The 23,821-nt window shown below is 28.4% G+C and overlaps 2 protein-coding genes across 3 annotated transcripts in view; one reads left to right on the top strand and one right to left on the bottom strand.

The window, feature by feature from the left end:
* LOC118074664 (octopamine receptor beta-1R-like) overlaps positions 1-23,821 on the top strand; it is a 42,859-nt gene that overhangs the window by 8,877 nt on the left and 10,161 nt on the right. For both annotated transcript variants that reach the window (XM_035096075.1, XM_035096074.1), the window contains exon 2: positions 5,486-6,444. In XM_035096075.1, the coding sequence (XP_034951966.1) occupies positions 5,705-6,444 (740 nt within the window). In that variant the 5' untranslated portion in view covers positions 5,486-5,704. The remainder of the gene's footprint in view (positions 1-5,485; positions 6,445-23,821) is intronic.
* Positions 8,630-11,339, bottom strand: LOC118074665 (uncharacterized). Its single transcript, XM_035096076.1, has 6 exons — positions 11,274-11,339; positions 10,374-10,645; positions 10,227-10,289; positions 10,063-10,147; positions 9,728-9,919; positions 8,630-9,649 (listed from the first exon to the last, which is right to left on the bottom strand). Exons 1-6 carry the CDS (start codon positions 11,329-11,331, stop codon positions 9,303-9,305), a joined length of 1,017 nt encoding a protein of 338 aa, XP_034951967.1. The 5' UTR covers positions 11,332-11,339; the 3' UTR covers positions 8,630-9,302.

Raw genomic sequence — 23,821 nt, 5'->3', positions numbered from 1 at the left:
ACTGATATCAATAAATATGACCTCTATTTTATCTGACCTATCAGTTTAATGAAAGAATTTAATATTGAATGTTTCAAATAAAATATACAAACTACATTAAAATGTCTCGTACAATATACAATTCATTATTATAATTATAACCTGAAAAAAGGTGCTCCAATTTATGACTTTGTCCTTTTCCTGAGTCTACTATTCGGTTCTCACAGTCTATTGATCTGTTCACCCTATTTCTGTAAGGAAATTGTTTAAATATTTAGTTTGTAATGTAATACAATTTAACAGGAAATTGAAAAAAAATATTTCCACTTAACGTCTGACCAAAATCTATCAAAACTACTTTTTTTGTAACATTTGTACGAATGGAAAAACCTTGAAAAAAAATTGCCAAATTTTTTCTCATCATTTTTTCCAAATATTTTTATAATAAATAAATATTATACTGATTAAAAACAATTGTTACATAACTATAAACAATGACTTGTAGAAAAAAATAACAGTAGAATAATCGAAGTTTGCTCCGACACTTTTCAAAAATGTTGAACATGATTCGACTTTTTTAGTCAATGTTCCTAGTATACCAACTATTCTTTTCATATGTATTTTATTGAATAAAATGGACTAGTGATGGTTTCCTGCTGATTTGTCTATCAAAACATCGAGGCATTATTAGATGTCTTCAGCAAGCAGCTGAGAGCTATATTATCATATGTCAATGCCAAGAACAGAACAAGGCTGAATAAAATGGAAATGTGTAATTCCAAAGGTTCAAGCTCGTTCTTCTGTTCTCCATATGAGATGCTGAACATTTTTACTCCATAGTCTGTACTCACATCTAACTTAGTCTCTGTATATAGACAGACTAGAACTCAATAGAATTTATGAATAAATTTCAATCAATATACATACAGACTTGTATAAAAAATATAATACGTCAGTCTTTGAGAATCTAAAAAAAATCAATATCGACTTAGCATATCATTGTCGCTTGATAGGATTTTATTAATTGAACTTTTTTGATTCCATGACCTGAAACCGTATAGTAAATCTATTCAGTAAATTGTTGATTGTTTGATTTTTTTTGTTTTGTATCTGTTGAGATAACCAGAGTAAACTATTCATGTGCAATAAAATATTCCACATGATGTCATCTAGCAGACTGCTTGGCGTTTGCAGTCATTTTCCAACAATACCACAAGCTTTATCGCCTCGTTTTTCACCCTTATCCTCCTTTTTTTTTTCGCTTCTCTCGCACTCTCCTGTGCAGTTTGCCTATTCCTGTCTGTATCCAGTAAAAATGAAATTGTTACAATAATAACTTAATGCATATAATGGCAATAGCACACTCTACTTCTATATTCATTCATTGTTATTATACCAATATACACGCATATTACACAAAAAAATTACTTTTATTTTGTTCTTAAGAAGCTTTTTTTCATTTTTAAAAATAGCATGCAATCATAATAAAAGGTTAATATATTATTATGGAATACTTGTAATGTTTATTTTAGTGAATTTTTTAGACGTTGACAATTTTGGGTTTTTTGTTGAGAAAAACAAACTAAAAAAATAAATAAAAATGATGAAATATTGCTGAAATCTTGTGCACATGCTTCCTGTTTGATACTAAAGTTTTTTGTGAATAACTGGGTCTTTTGAAAAATGGAGAGGATAATTCAAAATAAATAATGCTCAATAAGAAATCATTTTTGGGAACATAAATTTTTGAAAATCGCCATACAAGTGAACAAAAGTAGGACAGAGTTTTGTAATGAAAAATTCTTACTCGTAATCAGAAATTTTTTCCAAGTAAATTCGATGTAGTTGAAAGGTTTATTTACCAATAAATTAAAACTCCTCAAACTATTTCTAGAATTTTTTTTTTTCATTTTATTTATTCGTCTAAAATTTAAAACAAATTCAAGAATATCCCTCGGGCATCTGATTGAATGATGTTTTAAAAATAATTTCAAGTTGTTTTTAAAGTTTAAAAATAAAAAAAATTCAAAATATAAAATATTTCTGCAATGATTAAGTATGAAATAGCATGAAATAAAGATATAAAACTGTATGTATTTTTACAAAAACTAAATTTCAATGTTATTTACAATAATAATGAAAAAAGTGAAGGAATAAAAAATAAAGGAGTAAATAAAAATAATGAAATATGACTTAAACCTTGAACACATGTTTTTCAGTTAATATTGGACTGTTTTTTAAACGAATGGAAATTTTTAAAAATGAATAAAAAAATTCAATACGACTAGCTTTTTATAAAAAGTCACTTATTCATTTGTTATTGATCAATCCTGTTCAAAGGATTCAAAATCGGATAAAATTCAGAAGAAAATTACAATCATCTAAAATATTTTAAAAAGATTGTTCTCTCGCAAAAACAAATGATAATAAATAAAAAAAATATTATTTATGATTAACTTCAGCATTGTTAAAAAAAAGGATGTAATAAAATGTATAATATTCACTTGAAAAGAAAAAGTTTAAGAATTACTTATTACTGCATAAATAATTCAACGAGAGAAATAAACTGATCCTTTAATTTCTAAAGCTAACAGAAATGTTATTTGTTTTAATCTTGATCGAACAAATTGAAATGTGGCATAAGCTTTTGATCTCCCACGCATTTCCTATAATAAGTTAGAGAGAGGTACACGTAGATATAACACCACACGTGTCTGTCATACGATCTTTCCAACTAGGAACGATACGTTGAACGAGACTTTCATTTTGTTGGGGGGATATTTGAATATCAACAGCACAAGTAGATCCAGAGATGAAAGATTGAATTGTGCAACTTGCAAGCTGTCACGAATGTAGACTAGTCAAATCGGAATAACCGAGAAATCTATTCTATACACCAACACAAGAATATATTAAAAATTTTTCACTCATTCGAATTGTAGTAAGGTCATCGTGGAATAGTTGCTCCAGGACGATCGATCATTCCTATTACAATAACAAATCTTGCGAACAAAATATCATCGGTTCAATTGTTTTAAGAAGAAGGTTCCACTTTTTCTAGAGCAGAATTTTTGAATTTTAGATTTTGAGTGAAAGGTCTGAATGGACATAAATTTAAAAAGTGTTTTATGGCAGAAAGAAAAATAAGTCAATTCCCAGGACTTTTATTAAAAAAAACAGTTCTAGTGTTATTTACCAGAATAAACTTTGAATTTATAAATTGTTTGATAAATAAAAAATATTACATTCCTACCCTTTTGATGTTTACTACACTAAAGCCTGAGTGATTAAATAAAGGATAATATTTATGCTTCTGTTACAAGCTTTAGTTTATGAACGAAGTATTATACACCTCCATATCTGATCTCATAACTTCCTACGCAGCTAATATTAATAATAAATCAAATAACAATTTTGAAAAATGTATCCTGCTATATTTGTTCAGTTGAAAAAATATAAAATGCTGAAGTACAAAATTATATTACTCTATAAAAATACTTGTTAACAAGTTCTAGAGTTTAAATAAAGAGTTAAGGTAAAAAGGAATATTTTCTTGAGATTTTTAAGAAACTCCTAGCGACTTTGTATCTCACTTCAGTACCAGCTATGAATAGTATATTAAAAAAACAATAAAACCTGAAGATGCTCTCAAATGTCAATGTTGAAAAGACAAAACAGTATTCATTGAAATTAATTCAATATTAACATGAATTTCGTGTTAAATTCTATTTCCTATTCATATTTTCTTTTCATCCGTGTCCATAGCAAATGAAATCGTGCTTTTAAAGCAGTGAATATACACAGTTTCACAGTGATTTTTTCTGTTTTATTTGCAGAGAGTGATAACACGTACACATCCCAAGTATCTGGAACATTAACAAGCTTCTACTTTAACCATAACTTTACAAATCGCATTACTAACTTTAGACAAAAGTTTTAAATATTTACTTGAATTCATTTAAATGCAAAACATACATGAATACTACCTCTTATTTTATATAATACAAAATAAACTAAATAAATTTACCATAATATTATGTTTTTTTATATTTAGAGAAATAGTGATGTTAAAATCATAATTTTCAATTTAAGAAAAATTCTTCTACCATTCTCTATAACTTCACTGAAAAAATCTTTTATATTTGAGGATTAACTGGAATATTTAATTTGCTGAAAATCCTCTGGTATTATTCTCTTTTTTGTCCTTTTATTCTATTAGTAATCTAGGGGACGAACGAATTAATCAACTTTTTACAGTCATCTCCAAGAGTCAAAGTTATACAAGGAAATTGTTTTTAGTTATTAAAAAAGACTCTTTTTTCTAAATTTTTTTATCCTGTGATGTTGACAATTGATGAATTCTAAAACAATAGTAAACGATGTGTTTGAAAATTAGCTGAATTAAAGAAAAACAAGATACATTTTTTTGTTATTATAAATTTCGTAAATTTTTGAAAGTTGAATAATAGATGAAGTTTAGGAAATTATATTAAATTTATCAGAAATCAATTGTAAATTTTTCTTGCATAGAGACAATTTGTTTCTGTTCATATCTGGCTCAACATAGAGCCAACATTAAATATATTGACTCAATATTGAGTCAGAAATGGGCCAATCTACGTTCCTACTAAGGATACAGAGATTGTCTGATTGTAAATACGTAATGATGGATTGTTCTATTTATGTAAGCTTATTTTACCTTGAAGAAAATCAATAAGTGGAACATTAATTTTTTTTTCAATAAATATATATTTCATTTACATCAAAATGAAGGCCATCTCAGGGAACTTTTAATGCTGATAATGATTATTCTTATCTTACGATAAAAGTCATTAAATCACTCCAAAAAATTTCTATTCATCCCTAAATGTCTTTACTGAATGAAAAAAAAAGTGATAAGTTGAAAAAAATATCACTATTTTATCGCATCAGTTTCATTTCTTATTTTCTTAACGTTGATATACTTTAAAAAAATTTTAATTTCCGTATCAATTTAATCTCAAATCAATTTATTACATCTACTATTTGTTTTAATTAATAATGATACTTTTACCAGGAAATTCCAATCATCAGAATTCTCCAAAAATTTAAACCCCATTTTTACAATCTACTCTTCCACCTTGAAGATGTTGGATATAAAAACATAAAAAAATAGTTAATAAATGATTTTTTATTATAAGCTATTTGTTTTAGAATTATTTGCTTTATTCTCTACAGCTCACAGTCGTTCATAAAAAAAGCTCTAATATGTAGCAGGAAGCATGTGCAGAAGACTCAAGTAATATTTCATGATTTTTATTTATTTTTTTTATCTCCATCTTCTTGACTATTCTTCACATCTCTCGACCTCCTTAGAAGTAACATCGTAATAAAATCGATCACAAGTTTATGTATCGTACACTGACAATTCCACGACGCCTGGAAAGTTATATACCATGACATTTTTCCCTCGAGATGACACAATGTGTACCTACATCATTTTAACACAATTGTTTTCTGTTCGCAGTGCACCGAAGGACACCATGTATTTGTCTGCAGCTGCAAACTGTCACCAATATATGAGGTGAAGTCTCTAGTGCATCAACTCATATCTTGAAGATGCAACTTATCACAAGAAACATACGAGGATGAAAACGCAAGATAGAGTGTTAGTGTGTCAACGTGCGAGCACAAGTCCTAGGACTGGTCGTTCAAGTAACATCAATTGGGGTTGACGTCGACCAATATGGCACGTAATGACTTGCTAAGAGGCAATGCCACAGAGACGAGAGATGATTTAATAAACATGTTCATTGATACAGGCCAAAATAATGTGACATCATCTCTAGACGATTCGCAAGACCTTGAGAAAGTTATTCTGCTCATCACCAAAGCCATCGTTATGAGTTTCATAATCCTCGCAGCTCTATTTGGTAATCTCTTGGTGATTGTGTCAGTCATGAGACACCGTAAGCTTCGTATCATCACCAATTACTTTGTTGTCTCACTGGCATTGGCTGATATGCTGGTAGCTATTTTTGCCATGACTTTCAACGCAAGTGTTGAGCTCTCTGGACGATGGCTTTTTGGTTATTTCATGTGCGACGTGTGGAACTCACTTGATGTCTTTTTTAGCACAGTGTCCATCCTTCATTTATGTTGTATAAGTGTCGACAGATATTATGCTATTGTTCAACCCCTGGATTATCCTCTGATCATGACCAACTTACGACTCGGTACCATGTTAAGTGTCGTCTGGTGTTCACCAACAATCATGAGCTTTCTACCAATATTTGCTGGGTGGTATACGACTGCCGAACATCTGGAGTATCGTAAGAAGTATCCAGACGTTTGCATGTTCCAAGTCAACAAACTTTATGCTGTCGTCAGTTCGAGCGTAAGTTTCTGGGTCCCAGGAATTATTATGATTGCGATGTACTACAAAATCTACAGAGAAGCTGATCGTCAAGAGAGACTGCTGTACCGGTAAGTCACTTTAGACATTCAGTAATTACTTGTTATTCAAGCTTGAAAGTAAAGTGCTAATATTTTCTCAATTAAATACTAAAATCTATTTAAGTTTCATTGCAAATATAAAAATAATTATTAAATCAACTGTTTCCTTTCATAACAATTTAAATGAAAGAAGGTTTTTTATTTAAATATGTATTGAATGGAATCAGCAGCTATTTTTTAGATAATAATTCAGAAGATTGAAACGCTTTTAGTTTCGAAAATGAGTTTTTTCTCATCCACTTTTGGACGAAAACTCGCCAATCAATTAAATTCCAAATCTAATAGATTCTAATATTAATTACAAAGGAACTTGTCGATTGAGTTATACTTTATCGATTCTGCTGGCCTCAAAATATTATTAACTATTTATTAGAATAACCATCTATGTCTAACTAAATATCAACTAACGAATAATTCTTTTCTCTACCCTTCCTTTGAAAAATTTTATTTTTATTTATAATTTTTTACTTGACAATATATCACAACAGATTTATTTACTGAACAAACAGTCATTTTTAATATAATATAAAGTTTGTCAACTGCATTAAAAAATTTTAATTAGTATAAATAAAACACGATGTTCCTTTATAAAGTTCCACTTGAATATGAAGAGTAAAAGATTTCCCTTTAAACAGTATAGAAAATGAGAACATAATATTCTCAACATTATTGTCGTAATAAACAATTTCAAACAACTTCTAATTGTAAACTTACTCCTTATTTTACAACTTGTGCTATTTCGTTGACATCATTCAGACCAGTTGATTATCTGGATTTGCCATTTGTTACAATCTTTTCTTAAGTGCACAATGAAAGTTACGAACTCTCAGAAACTTTTAAAAAGACATGTCATAAAAATTATTGCAAAGATAGCTGCAACTTTTGACGGCTTTTCGATAAAATTTTATTTGATTTTTAAAAATGTATAAAAACCTTAGACAGTTGTCAAATTATTGATAAAATCAGGGTCACTTGATTATGGAATTTTTTGAATTTAACCTTCTCATTGACATGAAGATAAGTGGATAATTTGTACTATCATTAATTCAACTTAGATTAAGACAATTCAAATTCACTCCATATTCACAGTAGCCTTCCCATCGTCTATCAGTGTCATCCTGATCGTCCATTGACAGACTAGTGATGAGGTCACATGCGGTTGACAATGGTAGTCAGTTACAAATTTGTACCTAAAGTGCTAATTATCCTCTGAGAGTACATTACACCCTTATGGTTATTAATACTTCATTACTACCCTTTAGCTACCTTATTACTACCTTTAATATCAGCGTGTTTATAAATATTGTTATAATAATTATAATTTTTTAGCTGAATTAATTAAAAAAAACAAAACAAATATTTATTCAGAATACGAAGTAATTAAATTCAATAATTATTTACCTGGCATTGAATTAATATGGAGCCTACATTAATTATTAATAGAATGTTTATGAATTATGTATACATTTCAGTAAACTTTATCGGTTGACAGAAAATACGTAAATTATAAATAATTTATTTTAAAAATACTTGAAATTGTTTTTTGTTAATTTAATAAAGTACTTAAGCTTCTTAAAGTATTTCAATAGAATTCTTAAAACAAATTAGCCATAACTTTTATTAATATTTGATACTTTGATAGAATGACATTATTACAATTTTTTATTCACTGAAATATTAAAAAAGAAAAATTTAATCATTTGATATTATTATTCTATCACAGTATTAAGCTTATTACAATGAATATTTAAATGAAAATAATTGTATTCATTTCTGATGGATGATCTTTTAATTATTGAGGACTTGCTTAACAAAATTTGTTGTTTCAAATTACCAATGAAATTAATAAATTTAAAATTAATTAATAATCTAATTTTGTGTTCAATATTATTTATATATTCTTTAATTAAAATTTATAATAAAAGTTAAAAATAAAATAACATGGACTTTCTTAAATTAAATTGAAGATAATTTTTTTTTCTGAGAAAATAATAGATTTTTTTTTAGCAATAAATAATTATTTGTAAATGTCTAGATAAATTATCAACTAATATAATTACTTAACAATAAAACGTAAAAGTTTTTTTTAATATTTTTAAATGTTTAACAAGTCACAAAAATATATTATATAAATTTATCCTACTATTTGTAACAATTGGAATTAATATTACACTAATTTCCTTACTACTCTTTCGTAATTAAACCTTATCTGCATGTGAAAGTTTTGATTTATAACACTTGTTCTCAGATAAAAGTTAAAAATACTAACTTTTATTTTTTCATCGGGTGATTAATTAAAATGAGAGCAAACACAGAAAAAAACTGTTTAATCAGTTCAATACTTGAAACTAAGAATTTAGAATCAATAAGTAGATTTGATTTGATCATCAAGAACACTTGATCTAACTTGAAAAATTATGACTTCTCTTTTCTGAGATTATGAAGAAAAAAAAAGTTTATGGAAAGCAAAAACTCATTTGTGAAGTTTACAAAGCGAAAGAAAAGGTAAAAAATGGAAGAGTGGAGAGTCGAAAAGTCTCATCATTATCCAAGGTAATTCTCGTATCTTGGTGTTGGTGGTATGTGCTCATGTCTTTCGCGAGAGTCCAATTAAACTGAAAGGGTCGAAGGTAAAACTTGTAGGTCTACAGGTCACCGTGTCGTCACAGTCTACTTTAACCAACCCTGTGATGTGTGATAATTATCTGATGAAACTCGAGTTTGCAAGTTTCTTAAAACTGCTTAACAAGCAAGAATAAATTACTTGATCAATATTATCAATCTGCTAACGATTCAATTGAAAACTTTTCAGAATGATTAATTATTATTTATCTTGAGCCAGTGGAAATTTCATTAGCTAAAACTCCCAATAACTCTGCTAATTTATTTTTAAAACCGTTATCAAACTTGTCTTTTATATGATTAGCTAGTATTTCTTTAACTGTCATTTGAGGTTGACCATTGCTGTTGGATGTTTCATTCACTTTCAACCAAAATTTCTTCGCCACTTTTAATCGATGGAATCGTTCTTTAAGAGTCTTCAATAACACTAGCACAATGTAATCTCCAGTTCTGATAAAAACTTCTTCAAGTTTATGTAGCAATGAAAGATCTTTTGGAATTGAATTAGCTTTTCCAGCTTCAGTTTCAACAGCTGCAACAACTGTCGATGTTTCTATATCATTCAAAACATATTTCATCTTGTTACTAACTTAAACATGATTGTTAATATCATTGTAATTATTTTCTACACCTTCTATATGACTTGGAATATCTCTATTCAAACTGCCAGCAAGATCCTGCCTCAAAACAGCTTGAGAATTTAAAGAAGCCATGTTTTCATAACTAGAAACAGAGACTTCTTTGCTGTTCTCAGCTTTCTTGGTGACTTTCTTGTTGACCTCCTGCTGTACCTCTTCATCCATCACCCTCTTTTCTTTTCTACCTACGAAAGGAGGATCCCTCATTAGTATGTTCCACTCTGACTTTCCTTCTTACCTTATTTCCTACCTTCTCTGCTACTTTCACATTAAACAGCTTTTCAGGTTTAGACTAATCTAAGCTAAATAAAAATACAAACAAATTTACCTCCACTTTCAGATAATTCGTTTCTTCTGTTATCATGAAATTGCAATTCCGAATGAAGTCCATTATTCACATCACGTAAATGATTCTGTGAAGAAGTGAAATAGTGCATTCAATTTGTATAATACTACATCACGAAATAAAATCAATGATGAATAAAGTTTTACATTTCTATCTAATTTATTGTCACTGCTGTTATTCAATTGATGATCATCATTACTTGAACGTTTCTGTAATGAAAAAAATTAAACTTTCTAGAATAATCCATCAAATAGTGGCAATAAAAATATAAAAGTTATAAGAAAAATTGTTACGTCTCTCAGGAAACTTCTCAAGGTAATAATAAAAGTTGCATTTGGTCCTTCAACATTCACATACTTAGAATGGCTACATTGGTGTACCGAAACGTTGCCTGAAGCATCGATTCTACTTGAGTTTGGCTGGTCGTCTATCCTGGGAGAGATCGACTTTGTGTGAATTCGTTTACTTTGCTCTGGGGCATACCACATCGATGGAGCTATTTCTCTTTGTTCCTCACTGGAAGTTGCCAATTTTTTGGATCCTTTCATCACATCCATTGATTCTCCTTTCGATAAAATACACACAATGAAATATTTAGATAAAAAGCTAAACTTTGCATAAATATTATGAGGTAACACGTTTGTGCTTTAAAGAGCTTTAGTTTCTTAAGTTCTCTGAAAATTTTGATCAAATAATGTTGAACGTATCAAAAGTTTTAAAATAATTTCCAGACTTATTTGCACAAAAAAATATGCATGAAGTAATGTAACCATTTTTTGTGCTAAAAAATATTGTCAAGTATATTATTTATTGACAAGAGATTATTTAATATTTTTCCAACTCTATAAAATCACTATTAATAACGACTACTACTTAAGAGAAGACTTAAACTCCACTTTCTGTTTATGTGCAACACTTTTCTCCCCATCAATCTCAATCATGGAATAAAAATAATTGATTCATAAGAAAAAGTTTGTGACACTCTCATAAATTTATGATCAATTCTAAATCATTTTTAAAAAGAATAACATTATTGCCTATAAATAAATAAAAACAAACTTTATTAAATAATTTCACTATCAAGAAAGAAGTAAGAAAAATGAAAAAGAATATTCCAATTTTATTCTGACTCTGGTAAACTATGTAAATCTTTTATTATTAGTTTCTCAACAGAATTTAATTGTAAAACTTACCTAATATAAAAATAAAGATGCATAAAATTGAGATATTACTAAAAATAATATGACACATGCTCAAGACCTAAGTTTAAGTGGGTTTGAACCATTTCCAGCTTCCAAAGCCTTATGCAATGTCATAAATGTCCTCTTAACTCATTTCATCTAATCACGAACAACTGACAGTTATAGTTTTTTATATTCCACCTATTTATGAACCATTTATGTCTCAATAATTCTAACAATGTCGACTTTATAATTCATAACAATTGATTATTCAAGTTTATCATGATAATTGAAACTATTCCAATCATTTTCTACGGATTATTCTAACTAGTGATAAAGATAATATCAGCAAGATTATGATCTTTTATCGATAGGACTTACCAAAACCTATTTGTGATTAATGAAATCATTACCAGAGAATTCTTTTTTTTTCATCAAATAACTCTCGTCTCTTTTCATCTCTTTTTTGTCTGCAAGGACACACTTTAAATTCCTCTGGGACACTTAAGATAGTCTTTCAGAGTCTCTCAAACAAAATTTATAGGATCAGGCTCGATGAATAATAGATGGGTGGTTTTGCTTTTTTATGACTCCATTACCCCCTTACTTTCGATACATGATCGATAATTTCTCATCTGTTCTAAAATACTGGAGACAATCTGACAGAAAAGTCATTCCATTGGATTTTATATCTACATTCCTTTCTATTTGCAACTGCTAGTGTATTTTACTTTTCTTCAGAATTTCAACGGTATAAAATAGCATAACTAAACACCAACAATATCCTGACAGCTTGCTATTGTGCATATTTTTTGTTTACTTCATATATTGGAAACATGATGTTGGAAAATAGAAAAATAACAAAAATGAAGTAGAAAACATTGCTTGTATTCTTTGAATCCGTGCTGCTCTGTCGTTTTTCAGTATCTACCACTATACCATAGATTACAACACTTGAATTTTTGTATGTACGTGACCTAGAAGCACTTTGCCATTTGGAATTTGCTAGCATTTTTCACCTTTGCCTAGAGCAAGTAATGCTTAAGTCAATTCCATTTAATATACATAAAACAAACGTGAGGGTATATCGATGTGTAGATCGAATAAATTCACGCAAGAGATAAACCTTGTTACAATTGTTTCAACAATTTTGTAATGATAAAATAAACAATTATAATGGAACGAGAAATTGATATATGCAGCAATTTATTTTTATTTCACTATTATGTAAATTTTCTGGTGTTAGTGATTTTTTTTCAGCTTTGTTGAAATAAATTGTGAAAGTTCTTTTTAAAATTTAATTTTTTTTTTCATCAATGAATTAATTATTTTTCTCATAATTTTCAATATAACAAAATTACTGAATAATTGTTGTAAAAAAAAAACTCTTGTTCAGTATAGTTAAAATTATTTCAATAGCACAAAAAGGTTTCTATATCTAATAAATATTATTAAAAATGTCAAAAACATTAAATGAACAAACCTTTGACAATTTCCAGATCAATTTTCACTATTTATAAATATTGACTTAGTCATATTTTAATTTTTTTTTTATTACTACAGCAAACAATAAACAGTCACGATAAATGGATGTATAAAATCGTTCGATTGTCACTAAATTTATCATTCATGAGTGTAACGGACAGACATATTTGTGGGGGCTTTTATAACGCTACCACCCCTGCAGTTTATTTTTTGATGAATATAAACTATAAGAGATAAAAAAAAACGCAAACGCTCACTTGAAAGAAAAAAAAATGAGTGAAGTACGTTATTTTCATTCTATTTTTTATTACTCGTACAATGAATAGGATAAGAATAGACGAGGGTTTAAAAATAGAGAAGTGACGTAAAAAAAGCAATGAGCAATCAGTCGAAGGATCGAGCACACGATGAGGCTTCAATGACAACAAAAGATTGAAGGTGAGTCACAGGTTCTTAACCCTCATATGATTAATATGTCCTGGCGTCAATCAAAAATCAGGAAGATGAAGAGAAATCATTGATGTGCATTATGACCTTGGCTCCTAGATAATCTCTGTCAAGATTTTTTAATTAATTTCATTCATTGTTGATTGATTTTTCTTTTTTATTAAACATTCAATCAATTAATTAATAAATTAATTCAAAGCCTCTTTTTATAATTAATGTTTACATAATTTACTTTTGGTTGAAAAAAACTGCAGTGAATATTATAATTTCTGTTGAACAAAAAGCAGGAGTGATTTTTTACATGAATTTCCTTTTTCTAAAATGTGTAATTATTGTAGTTATGAATACAAAGTGACAAATTGACCTTCACATTAGATCGATATATTTAAATATATAATAAAAAAAAATATATTTAATTTTTTAATATAAAGTTTTAATTCACAGAAGTGATTTTGTTAGGATAAAAAAATTGTATAATACTTTTGATGATAATCATTTTAAATTTTATTGTAAATAAAAAAAATAATTCTCTTCAAATTATGACATGTTTTGGGTAAATTAAATATACGAAGCTTGAAAAATGTCATGTGGAACTAAAATATTGATATAACCTTTGTAAAAAAAAAAACCAGAAACATATCGTTTGATGGAGATAATCATACTGTTGGCAATGACTAGTGTATTTGGCTTTAGTACTCGGTATATAATAATAACATATCGGACACGTGCAGATTAATTTAGTTTTTTGAAATGTTAATTTTCAATGTAACGATGGAGAATATAGGATAAAGTTGATGTGGAAAGACTAAATAAAAAAAACGTCATGAAAGAGGCGTCTAACTTTCAAGGATATATTTGTGTAAATGATCAATATCATATAACTTTATTTCCTGTTATTTTTAATACGAACTATAATTGTTATATATTTAATTTTTAATGAATTGATTAGTCGTTTTATTTTTATATAATCAATACTGTGCTCAAGTACATTTCTTAAATATAATTATTGACATCTAAAATTAAAATAAAATTAGTAAAATTATTTGTTGTTGTCACGAATAGCGTGATTTATCTTAAAATATTTTAACTCTCTAATTTATCCTCTAATCTGTGAATTTACTTTTATCAAAATGTTTAAATTAAATGTAAATTTATTTAATACATTTCCTTTTAGAATTTTTCTTTTAATTGTTCATAAATAATTCATTCAAACGATAATAAAATATTAAGGAGTGTTTTTATTTGCTTGATAAAGTCTACTTTTTACTATTGATAAACATTTCTAACTGTTCCAATTATGATTAATCCACAACATCATTACGAGAAGCCCCAGGCTCATGAGATGAGCAAGATACCCGATCCAGAACCCCTTATATTCTGACTCGGTTGATATTAATTTCAATTGATTTGCTCCTAGTCAATTGCTAGATTATCAGTCTACCAAAATAATAAATAATAAATTTTATCAAAGAACTTTTGGTATCAACATCATAATAATTAGCAGAACATTCCAATAAAATTTAAGTGTTTATCTAAAAGGTGGACATTTTTTGTAACCCTGTTTTATTAATAATCGATCTTATATTTTAAATCATTCTTGTAACTGAAACTTTACGTAGTTAACCGTGTGTTTGAAAATATAATTTTCCACATAAGCATAAACTAAGGTTCCTGTAAACTTCCATTAAATTCCACAGTAATTTAGATACTCACATTAAACTTCACGTAAACCAGATACTATCAATATATTTTACCTGAAATTTCGAAGTGTAATACTCGTGTAATATTGAAAATGTTGATAATATTTTATACAAAACAATATTGTGATAATGATACGAATAAATAAATATAAAATAGCTTCGGCATTGCTTCAATTAAGCCAACGACTTGCACAACAATTAAAATAAAAATAAAGTTAATTTTTTTCATTTAAGATTATAATCATAATTGTGAGTAATAAATTAGATGAAATAATTTCTCATAATAAAATTAATCTAAATACCAATTACAGTATTTCAAATGATTACGGAAATTATATTTACTCATTAAATGTTGAACTAAAATAAAATTATTCCACTTTTTTCGAAATTCATTAAAATTTATTGCAAAGTTTTTATATCAGGATATCAATAATTACGTATAGAGGAAACATGTTGAATAGTTTTAATTAATTAACTCTGATTCATTGCTGGAAATAATTTTATCATTATTTATAAATTATTTTGTCGAAGACATTTCTTTTTTAATATTCTAATATTCATTTTAATTGATTTCATCATATGTAATTAATTCCTTCCAGTTCAAAATTGAAATAGAACACGTTGAAATTAATTTCTCACTAGTATTCTATCGAATGATCTTTCAAAAATAATAATTGAACCATTCATTATAGAGATAATAATTGTTTATGAATAGAAACTTGGTCTAAGCCACACCAAGTGTTCTTACATTGAACGAACAAGTTGTGAGGGAGGGAAAGGGGGAAACTTTACGACCCACCTGTGCTCCTACAAGTCACTTCCTATAAGTTTACTTTCATTACAGCAACGCGAGAAACTCACTACATGCTAGTCTAACGGAAATGTGAAGAAATAAAACGAACAAAAAATAGTTGACATTACTCAGAGATAGAATAGAGATTCAATGAAGCGAAAAAATGGAACAAATGAAAATAAAGTAAGGAGATTTCTTAGGTAGTGGAAATAAATAATAAGTCGAAGTGTGTACAGAGGAAATATATGTAATATATGGCAACAATAGAATATGACATTTTATTTATCTTTCAAGTAGAAGTGCTCAATGTCTAGACAGACACGGTCATAAGATGGAATTCAATATAACATAAATGACATTGGCCTTCTTGTGTCTGAGGAAATTTAATTATCCTCGACCTAGTGAGGCATCACAATGCCTGTTATGATTATTTATGCAGATAAAAAGGAATTCAATTCATTGGAAAAATTTAAAACCTCAATTAAACCGCATTCAATGCTAGATTATTCTGGAAATAAGCAACTTATCGATTTAAAAAATACGTGAGTTGGATAATCTAAACATTTAGTCGTCCTTTTAGGTCAGAGTTTGGAAAATAGCCAACAGGATCGTTTGGTGATTATGCAAATCCATTGCAAACTGTTGCACTTTCTCATGGGAATACTTCTGATCGCTAGATACGTTTGTATGTTTTCAATTTCCGACCAATACATTTTCTAATATAAATATTGAGACAGAAAAGGAAATTAAGAAGACTTTTTTCTTCTTGGCATTGTCTTTTCGTTATTCGATTTATTTTATCAAGAAAGAATAGAAATAAAATTGAATGCATTCTTTTTGTATCAGCTTCAATCACGTACATTGCTAGAAATGATTTGAGTGCATGGGTAACAAGGTGTGGCAGATGTAAAATCTCAATAAATATTGCACGTGGATGACTCGGAATAATTTTAAAAATAAATTTATTATTATATTTATTCTTGGAAAGTTCGAATAAAATTTATTTGTTAAAAAATTTATTTCTTTATTCTCTTAAATTCAAGCGATAGAAGTAAAAATAATAAAATAGTAATTTGTACAAATGATAAATTAATAGCTTTTGGAGTTCTAAAAAAATAATAGCACTGTTTTATTGCGGTTTGAAAAGTCCTCAGCAGCATCTCCAACTTGACTCATCTCTTTTAAAAGTGTCCCTTTTGTCTGTCCTTTCTCGTATTTATTTTTCTGGTATTTGTTGTGCTGATGAAATAAAGTTTTAATTGTTACCAAAAAGTACATAGACTGATGTATGTTATTTGCTCTCTTGCTGGTAAGTATTAGCTGTTTACCAAGATTTCCTAAGATGTTTCTCGAAAGCATCTTACGGGACAACAGCGAGACAGTGACAAAAGACAAAGGGAGAATGTGCTTTAAAAAAAGAACAAAGAAATCGCAAGACTCTTTATTTCGTAATATAAGAAGATGAATCTAGGCAATTTAATTTCACCTAGCTACATGTCCTTCTTTATCCTTCAGCTTCATCGGTTCTCGATTACTGTGATAAACACTTTTTTCTTCGACTTACATTACTTCTTCAATTCTTAATACATAATGCCATGTCTGAATTAAATTAAATTTTTTCACTACCGAAATGTTATTGCAACTGATAGTCAGGCCGATTAAAATCTCTATTACGATTGAAAAATATCTCACTCAGTTTAAAGTAATTTTCTTCTTGGACAGTTCATTGCATTTCTTGAACTTCCATATCTTGGTCAATGGATCTCTGAAGAAAGTAAAGAAATAAGCTGATATATATATATATGGGTAGAAAAAAAGTTAAAAGAATACAGTAATACAAAAAGGATGAGGTATATAAGTTGTAATCTTTCAGATTAAAATAAAAAAAAAAAGGACACCCGTCAGACGGTCCATGACATTCAATTTCGAGCGAATCTAATACGGATTTTCTGGGCTCTTTTCAAAGATTATTAGCGACAGGCACTCAACTTAATGCTACGAAAGTGATATAGATAGCAATAAAATAAAATAGAGTGATACAGAAGCTATATTTTATCTACACCTCTACAACAAATTTATTTAGTAATAATACTAAAATTTATTGGAGAATTTTACTACACTTTATTTCATAGGAATAAATATTTTTCTCGTGCTGCTGGATAATTGATTTTGATGCTGAAAAAATTTTATTACAAGTGATAACAAATTAAATTTTTTTAATCAATATTATTTAGTTTTGATAAATCTTTCTATCTGAATGAAAGACATGATTCAATTAAATCCAAATAAATCACCAATTAACGTTCAAAAAAGTGGAGTTTATCACACGTAAATACTTTTTGTGTTATATTTTACAGTGAGAAATATATATATTTTTTTTTAATTATCACAAACTGGAGAATAAAAAGAACGTTACATGGTTAATTAACTCTCCGATCGATGTGTCAGCGTCATCATCAGCTCACACCTCATTATTTCCACGCTTGCGGGAATGCTACCCTTGCAAATAAACGGGGGGGAACACTCTAAAAAATTTTATGCATGACTTGAAATCACTTTGGATTCATGATAATATTCTCACGTATATATTTCCTCATTCATTAGAGCTTTTTGTGTATTTCGGATAAGTGAAAGAGATTGTGATGTGTGTATATGTCTCGAATAAAATGACACGAATATTTTTGGCCCTATAGAAAGCACGAATGTCTTGAAATTATGACTATCCTAGTTCCTCATCTGAAGGAACAATTATCTTAATTAATTGCAATAGAAATCTCGAGTGCCTTTCTTTGGCTCAGCACCTATACAGTGATACCACTGGAATAAAACAGAATGTAAGAAATTAAAAATTAAAATATAATTTTGAATAGCCTGGTATAATAAAATTCTCGATAGTTTAATATTCATTATGATTTGAATTTGTTCACTTCATTATTTCTATTCACTATCCTTGATTACTATTACTAATATTAAAACTTGCTCAATGTCCATGCTAATAAAGTGATGCTTTTTTTGAGTAATTAATTTAATTATAAATAATAATATTGCATATCGTTGTAAGTTTAGTTTTTCGTAAAAATATAATGGTTTGTTAATTCTATCAAAATATTATTTTACTTCTCGATATCAAAATTAAACGTGAATTTTTTTCATTTATTATTGATCATTGAAGCATAATTTATGCTACTGTTTTATAATTGCACAGAAATATGTTTTTAGAATTTGTTCAGGTAAAAAATAGTGAGTTCAGTAATATTGAAAAAAAAATTCCAAAGTAATTGGTTGACCTACGAATTATTGATCAAAGGGAATAATTGGTTTTTATAAATTACTAATAAGCAATATTTATTGTAACTTCCTGAAATACCTATCAAACAATTACCTTGGAAATCAATATTTTTAATGGATTATTGACATGAATAAATAATGCCTATAAATAATTGTTTATGAATCCAATGTAATTACATGAAATTTTGTCTTGTAGATATTAGACTTTCTCAAAGTCGTCTCCAAATAAGATGGTCGTTAATGGATTAAAATTCTTTTCAGAAGGTCAGGATCTATTTATATATATTAAATTCATGAGCCATATGAAGAAACATTCATACTCTTCAATGAAAAAAAATGAATGAATGCATTTAAAAAATTTCTTCATAAACATTCTCTTATTCTAAATCAAGCGAAGTATAAATTTTCATGAAAATATTTCTGCAGTGAAAAAAATTGACTGTGAAATGGTAATATTCATTTTAAATAGTAAAGTCAAAGTATGAATAGTCGCAATCAATATGGCCACTCTAAATATATTATTAAATAAACCAGTCAAATATATTTAAATATATTTTTTGAATCGTCTTATTATATTTTAATTTTCGAAATAAAAAACTTTCTATCCACACAGCAATATATTTCAAAGATATATTGAAGAATATGTTATAAAATATATAATATTTAATTGCAATATATTGGTTCATATTAAAATATATTGCAATTTAAATTTTCGCAATATATTTGTTCTCATCCAGGAATCTAATATCATTTGTATTTAAACTTATCTTAATCTTGAACCAAATATCACAATAAATTTTTCAAGCGAAATTAAAATTATTAATTAAATTCAATAAAATATTTTATTGCGAATATTTTAAATTCTTATCATCGATAAAATCAACATGTTTTTGTACAGAAAAAAATTTTTTCTTAATATGGATAAGAAGATATACTGACAGTTAGTATTACTAGAAGATATTTAAAATAACAAGATAAAAATATTTCTCACAAAGAAAATCAATCAGATAAAAAAATATTCAACATTGCTGCATCTTTTGAAACTAACAATGCACCCCATTTCCACTATGTTCACATTATAGCAAAAATAAGCTGCATGAAATCAATTTGAAAGTAGATCAAAAGATTTGTACTATTGAATGCTTCATATGACATGAATAATTTGCTGGAAAAATGCCTTAGTATAGTTTACTTACAACATGTGACATTTTGGTACGAGGGAAGAAGTAGAGAGGGAGAACAGGCACGAAAAGAGAAAAAGGTAAGAGTTGGTGAATGTTATATTTGAATTGCTAAAAGCTTCTCTTCACTGTCTCACTCTCATCATCTCTTACTAGATGTGCACATGGCTCAATACCTTCTAAAGCCTCGGGGTATGCAAGAGGTTTATAGTAGGTTGTCTCGTGGCAACGTGGCTTGCCACCAATGTAATATGCGATTCGGTGCGTGTTTATCGTCCGCCCCCGTAATTTACTTCATGTTAAACACACACATCCACTTGTTATATCTGTCACTGTCAAAATGTTACAAAAAAGCTGCTTCAAAAATCAAATAAAATACTATTTTGTATTTTGAATATAAAAGTAAACTTATTCACTACTATTTTTATTTATGATCAATGGTTCTTAATCGTTTTAATTATAAAAATAGTTATTAATTTATTATTTCTAAGTACTCGATAATTTATTTATAATCAACAGAAGTAAATAAATATTTGTGGAATTGATTTAAAATTTTTTTTCAATTTTTTTTTGGTCAAAATTGAAAATCTAAGTAAGATTTTTTGACTTGCATTAAAAAAGTTACACAGCTTTCAACTCTAAAACTTGAGAAATGTTTTCCACAGTGTTGTGTTGTACACCTGAGCAATGATATTCCCTACTGCCACAAAAAGATAACATATTACATTTTTATGATACGATGAACGAAAATGTTAGACTTCTAACTTCTGAAGGTCAGACGAAATCTCGAGTCTTTCTTGAACTTAGACTTGAGAACTAACATACATATTATGCAGGATCCATTAAGTTGTATCCACTGACTGAGTAGCAAACTAAATTGATCGGACTGTTTTCAAAAAAATTGTTAGCAAAAATTTTTCTCACGTACGTACGTAATAAGAAGTCGAGATTAGGTACTTAGGGAAATTAGATATTTTCAAGTCGCATTACGATGATTTATTGATGTTGACTTTTTTATCGTGTCATTTATGACTCATAAAAAAATACGAAAATGTCTTAAACATTTATAGAAATCATTTCTAACATGAGATGTCTTTTAGTTTAGTGTTTTTATGTAAGAAAGAACCTATTTAGAAATCTAAATCCAGTTCTATTCTGGAGTTCTAAATATGGACCACTTAATTATTGATATGACATTTATGAAAGAGTCCATTCAGGCCCAAAAAAACCAGGCCCTTTTATTAATTATTGATGTAAGAAGTGATCAAGCATATATATAATAATATTTCATTGCTGTTCATAAATAAAATGAAGCTATATAACATTTTTTCATGAATTGGAAATTGCTCTAGAGAATTCTAAAGTTTTAAAAGCATAAAAATTTGACAAACATTCCAATCTCAACTTGAAAAACTTATTTTTCTCTTAAAGAACTCCAATCAAGTGCAAATCGAAGTTGCATACTACGGTTTCTCGTTTTAAAATATTTCCTGATTTTTATTTTCTACTCGCAGAGAAACTACCACCATTTATGATCGTTTTCCAATAATTTCCCTAAAAAATTCAATCAACCATACAGTTCTGAAAACAACTAAAATAAAAATTTAACAGATTTTCTATTTTTATTTCTCAGTATTTTGTCTTTTGGCTCAAATTTCAAAAGATCAATCATTCGAAAGTGATAAACTCAAAGTAGACACATAAAAATAAATAAAAAGAGTAAAAGAATTCTGTTTTTATTGAGAAATACGGAATTCCGACCAAGGCGGAAAATTAAAAAAATCGAATTGAATTTCGGAAATGGAACTCTGTATCCGGCGAGCACGGAAACCAGGTTTAATAGACAAAGAGCATACTAAACAGGATGTCCAGCTTTGAACGTAGCTTATAATCACGTCTCGGTACGTATAGGAAACACGAGTTAGATTTAATCGTGCACATCAAATACTCGATGAAAGACACCTTGTTAACCTCTTCTTTGTTAACTCCAGGAAGTCTTGAAAAATATATAACGACATCGGAATCCATCTCTGTAAGCAATCAATTCAAAATGCTACGTCTCCAAGTACTAAATTTATGGAGATATTGATAAGTAAGAGTACAGTAAGGAAATCGAATAAATCGTAGAGTTGAAAGATGCTATTGTGTGATTTTTAATGTCGAACGGAGATTCTCAAAATAGGCTACGTCGAGGTATACCCTTAAGCGATCATTGAAAATAGAAAAGAACTCTTATTGCTTGCTGTATGAAAAAAGAGGCCAAAGATCAAGTTGAATATACTTATGTATCTGTATAAAATGAGCTTCAGGAATTTTAAAGAGATTTTTTTAAGGATTTTTAATCTCTTCTTCTACTCGAGAACTATAAAATAAGAGCTTCAGAAGCTTCAGCAACACTGTTAAGATGATCCTTCAGCATGGGTTTCGTCGTAGGGAGGTATTTATAAACTTCAGAATCTAAGCTAAAGATACATATCCATAAAAAATGTTTAAAAAATTTATTCCACCCTTAAAATGGCTAAAATACTTGGTGAACTCCCGAAAAATGTGATTTTTGTATACTATAGCGATTTTAAGGGTGAAAGAAATTTTTTAAACCCTTTTTATAAATATTCATATTTAGCTTAGATTCTGAGGTTTCTACAACGTCCCTAAAAATGGTTATTAGACCGTCCGTTCATTAGTTATAGGGGTCTAAAGTCAAGGGGATGATAATTTTAAGTGTGTATCCCGTTTTACCCCGTTTTAGGAGTGAAAAAAATAATTTTTTATAAGTTTGACCCGATTTCGTATTTCTATGCATCAAGACGAAGAGAATGAGTGGTCAAACTTGGAAATCGGACAACTTTGATTTTGCGACCCAAAAAATGGCAAGTGGTACCCCTTTCCATTTTTTTGGGTCAAAAAATAAAAGTACTCCGATTTTCAAGTTCGACCACTCATTCTCTTCGTCTCTATACCTAGAAATGCGGAATCGGGGCACCGCCCGGAAAAATTCACTTTAACACCCTTAAAAACGGGTTACACTAAATACAAATTACGAATAATCATCCCCTCAACTTTAAACCCTTATAACTCATGAAAGAACGGCCCAATAACCATTTTTAGGGACGTTTCAGAAACCTTAAAATCTGAGCTTTCTAACAATGTTCATAGATTTATGAAAAAAAATTCCTTTCACCCTTAAAATTGCTAAAATATAGAAAAAAATCAAATTTTTGGGAAGTTTGCCGACTATTTTGGCAATTTTGAGGGTGAAATAAATTTTTTGAACGTCTCTCATGGATACGTATCTTTAGCTTAGATTCTGAAATTTCTAAACATTTCTCAAAAATCATCATTACATCATTTGTATGAGAGTTATGGAGGTCCAAAGTTGATCGAAGGGTAAAAAATTATCTACTCTTCGACTTTGGACCTCCATAACTTCTGTACAAATCTCTCAATAATGATTTTTAGAAGGAATTTAGAAACTTCAGAATCTAAGCTAAAGATACATATCCATGAAAAACGTTCAAAAAATTTATTTCACCCTCAAAATTGCCAAAATAGTCGGCAAACTTCCCAAAAAATGTGATTTTTTTCTATATTTTAGCAATTTTAAGGGTGAATGAAATTTTTTTTCATAAATCTATGAACATTGTTAGAAAGCTCAGATTTTAAGGT

The sequence above is a fragment of the Chelonus insularis genome, unplaced genomic scaffold (genome assembly GCF_013357705.1).
Source record: "Chelonus insularis isolate UGA/USDA-ARS -01 unplaced genomic scaffold, ASM1335770v1 contig_139_pilon, whole genome shotgun sequence".
In the NCBI taxonomy this organism is placed as follows: Eukaryota; Metazoa; Arthropoda; class Insecta; order Hymenoptera; family Braconidae; genus Chelonus; species Chelonus insularis.
Note: the sequence above shows the minus strand (reverse complement) of the source record. Positions and strands in the feature narration are given on the sequence as shown.